The sequence below is a fragment of the Erythranthe guttata genome, chromosome 5 (genome assembly GCF_056151865.1).
Source record: "Erythranthe guttata isolate IM_541 chromosome 5, IM_541, whole genome shotgun sequence".
Lineage (NCBI taxonomy): Eukaryota > Viridiplantae > Streptophyta > Magnoliopsida > Lamiales > Phrymaceae > Erythranthe > Erythranthe guttata.
Window position 1 is genome coordinate 5,020,809 of NC_142537.1, and position 2,843 is coordinate 5,023,651.

The 2,843-nt window shown below is 34.1% G+C and overlaps 1 protein-coding gene across 1 annotated transcript; it reads left to right on the forward strand.

The window, feature by feature from the left end:
* The first annotated feature begins 416 nt into the window (after positions 1 to 416).
* LOC105962402 (F-box/LRR-repeat protein At3g26922) lies at positions 417 to 2,843 on the forward strand. Its single transcript, XM_088818239.1, has 4 exons — positions 417 to 664; positions 1,139 to 1,966; positions 2,127 to 2,285; positions 2,426 to 2,843. The coding sequence occupies exons 1-4, from the start codon at positions 614 to 616 to the stop codon at positions 2,735 to 2,737; spliced, it is 1,350 nt and encodes a 449-aa protein (XP_088674365.1). The 5' UTR covers positions 417 to 613; the 3' UTR covers positions 2,738 to 2,843.

Here is a 2,843-nt window from a genome sequence, read left to right on the forward strand (position 1 = left end):
GTTTGCATTTGATGTTTGTATTCGATGAAGTTTGAGAGTTTAAATTTTTCCAGAGTTTTTATTTTCACGAATTAACTTGTTTTTTGATTAAAATTGGGAGAAGAGAGAGAGATATTTGGGCGAATTTGATTTGGTAGAGAGTTTTGGGGAATTTATTTGGTACAGAGATTTCGGTGATTTTATTTGGTAGAGAGAGTTTTTTTCTATATTTATTAGGGGTATTTTAGACACTATAAAAATAATAAATATAATAAAAATCGGGAATTAGTAATTGAGTATATATATATATATATATATATATATATATATATATATATATATATATATATAAACTCTTATAGGAGGACCTAGAAGCAAATTGCCCCTTGTATTAAATATCGGCTATCGGCTCAGAATTGAATCTCGTATATATTTGTAAGTACCTCACATAATTTCAATACACGACGTGAAATTTAAGCATGGAAAATAAGTGTCTTTCTCTACAAGAAAGAATCCACATGGAAACAGAATTTCATGTTTTTGGGAAACAGAGTCCAATTCACTGACTACATTATTATGATTCAACGATTAAATAATTATGCACTGATTTTTATTATCGAAAGATTGAATATTGATGGCAGGGAAGCAAGTCAAATCTGATGATGACAAGTTCCAAACCAAGAAGGTGAGTTCTCTCCACAAACCAAATTAATTATTTGTATACCTTTTGTTGTGTGTAATAAATATCACAATCCACTTGTTTCGTAATCACCATTCCTACAAGAACCGGATCGGGTCGGGTCAGGGGCGATTGAGTTTGAAAATTGCCCGAAACCTTCTCCATTAAAACTAAATTGGATTTAGCGAAAAGAGATGTGTTAGAATACTTGGAAAAGTATCGTGATTACATTGATTTGTATGTTATTCCCTCATAGAGACAGTGGCGAGTTCAGGAATTTTGGTACATGGTTCGGGGATTTTCTTGAAAATAGGAAAAGAGGAAACAAAAAATACAAGAAAGAACAAATCAAATTTTAGAGTTTCTTTTGCATTAATTTGAATTTTGGGTGGGCTAATTAATAAAATTTGGGACTTTTTTTGCATTAATTTGGATTTTGAGTGGCTAATTAATCTTTTGTTTTTTTTTATTTCCTTATAGAGTGCCAAGATCATTTACGGTGACAATGATCGGATAAGTCATTTGCCCGATGACATTCTCGTTGATATACTCTCTTTATTGTCGCTCAAGGAAGCTGTATGCACTAGTGTTCTCTCATCTCGTTGGCATAACTTGTGGAAACATACATACAGTCTCAACTTCGATCCACACGATTCTTTACAAAAAGAGGAAAAGTATGTGAAATGGGTGAATTCCGTCATCAGAAAACACAAAGCAGCCATCTTGAAAGATTTCGTAATCCGTCTGAGGTTGAGCAGAACATTCCAGAAGGACGTTAACCGATGGATTAACTTTGCAATTGTGAGGCACGTGCAGAGGTTAGAGTTGGATCTTACCACAGACAACTGGAGCCTAATTAATTGTTCTTTACCCCAAGAGTTGCTCACTCAAAATACTAGTTCCGAAAGCGACTTCAAGTTCCTCAAAGTATTGTGTTTGAAATCTGTTGATGTGACAGAGCAAGATATTAAGTTTTTGCTAAGTAACTGCCCCTTGCTCGAAGAATTGGTTGTTGATCGCTCGTTGAAATTATTAAACATTGAAGCTTGTGGTAGCCCAATCCTTGCTTTAAAACATTTGAAGTTAACCCGCTGCACCAATTTGAAATCCGTTATGGTTTCCGCCCCGAATCTCACCTCACTTACTCTTCAAAAAGTAGAAAATCTCTTGCTTGAGAATGTTCCGATGCTTGTTGAGGTATCCGTTTGTCATGTATATTTTCAAGTTTCTCTCAAAGACATGCTTTCTGCATTTTCTTGCTACGTTTTCCAATTGGAGATTCTTACGCTGGAGGTGACATTAGATGAGGTTCGACAATAGAATTATTTGTTTCTTGTTCTATTTCAAATATTTCAAGTGCAAGGCTTCAAATGTAATTCGTCTGCACTTTAATCAGATGGTGTATTGGATATATTAATATTAAATAATACATTTCACTAATAGTTTAAGCTTTTGATTGGTTTCACAGGAAATTCTTCCCTCCACCATTCTTCAACTGCCTAAACTGAAGAAGTTGGTGGTGGTCATAAGAAAGCGAGCGACTTATCGTCCAAATATTTACGCAAGTATTACGGGACTCACCCATTTGTTAATGGCATCTCCCTACTTGCAAGAATTTGTTTTAAAGGTATGTTTTTATTTATATATATGTATGTTGGCGATTGTGAAGAACTTTACATATGCAGGGGGCTGTTTGGCTAGATATATGCTTTCTTTAGGAATTAATTTAGATTCCTAATTTTTTTTTCTCTCCTTTTTCATATGCAGGTACAGTGGTTGGATCCGTCGATTTTTGTTATTACGAGAGTGAAGTATATTACGAGTTTTTCCCACCAGCATCTTAAAGTGTTCAAGTTATGTGGCTATTGTGGCTACGCGAATCAGGTTAATGTACTCGAGCACATCATTGAGAAATGTGTCGCGCTTGAGAAAGTACAAATCGAGCCAAATTACGATGAAATATATAACCGTGTACCATATCAATTTGATGAATCGATGAACAAACAAGCTGTAAGATATCACATGAAGCAAAGTCTTAAAGCAATAGTACCTCAGCAAATTGAATTGGTTATTATTTAACCTAACTAGAAAGGCACTAATGTATTAAATATTAAATATGTTTGTTTTGTTTATTAGTTTACACTATAGGACCTTTGTATTTTTATTTTCAGTGACAGTATAAATT

Excerpts from the sequence above, each read along its gene's own strand:
- LOC105962402 (XM_088818239.1), top strand. The coding sequence starts at position 614 with ATGGCAGGGAAGCAAGTCAAATCTGATGATGACAAGTTCCAAACCAAG. Across the intron at positions 665-1,138 it reads ACAAGTTCCAAACCAAGAAG|AGTGCCAAGATCATTTACGG; the intron begins GTGAGTTCTCTC and ends ATTTCCTTATAG. Across the intron at positions 2,286-2,425 it reads TGCAAGAATTTGTTTTAAAG|GTACAGTGGTTGGATCCGTC; the intron begins GTATGTTTTTAT and ends TTTCATATGCAG.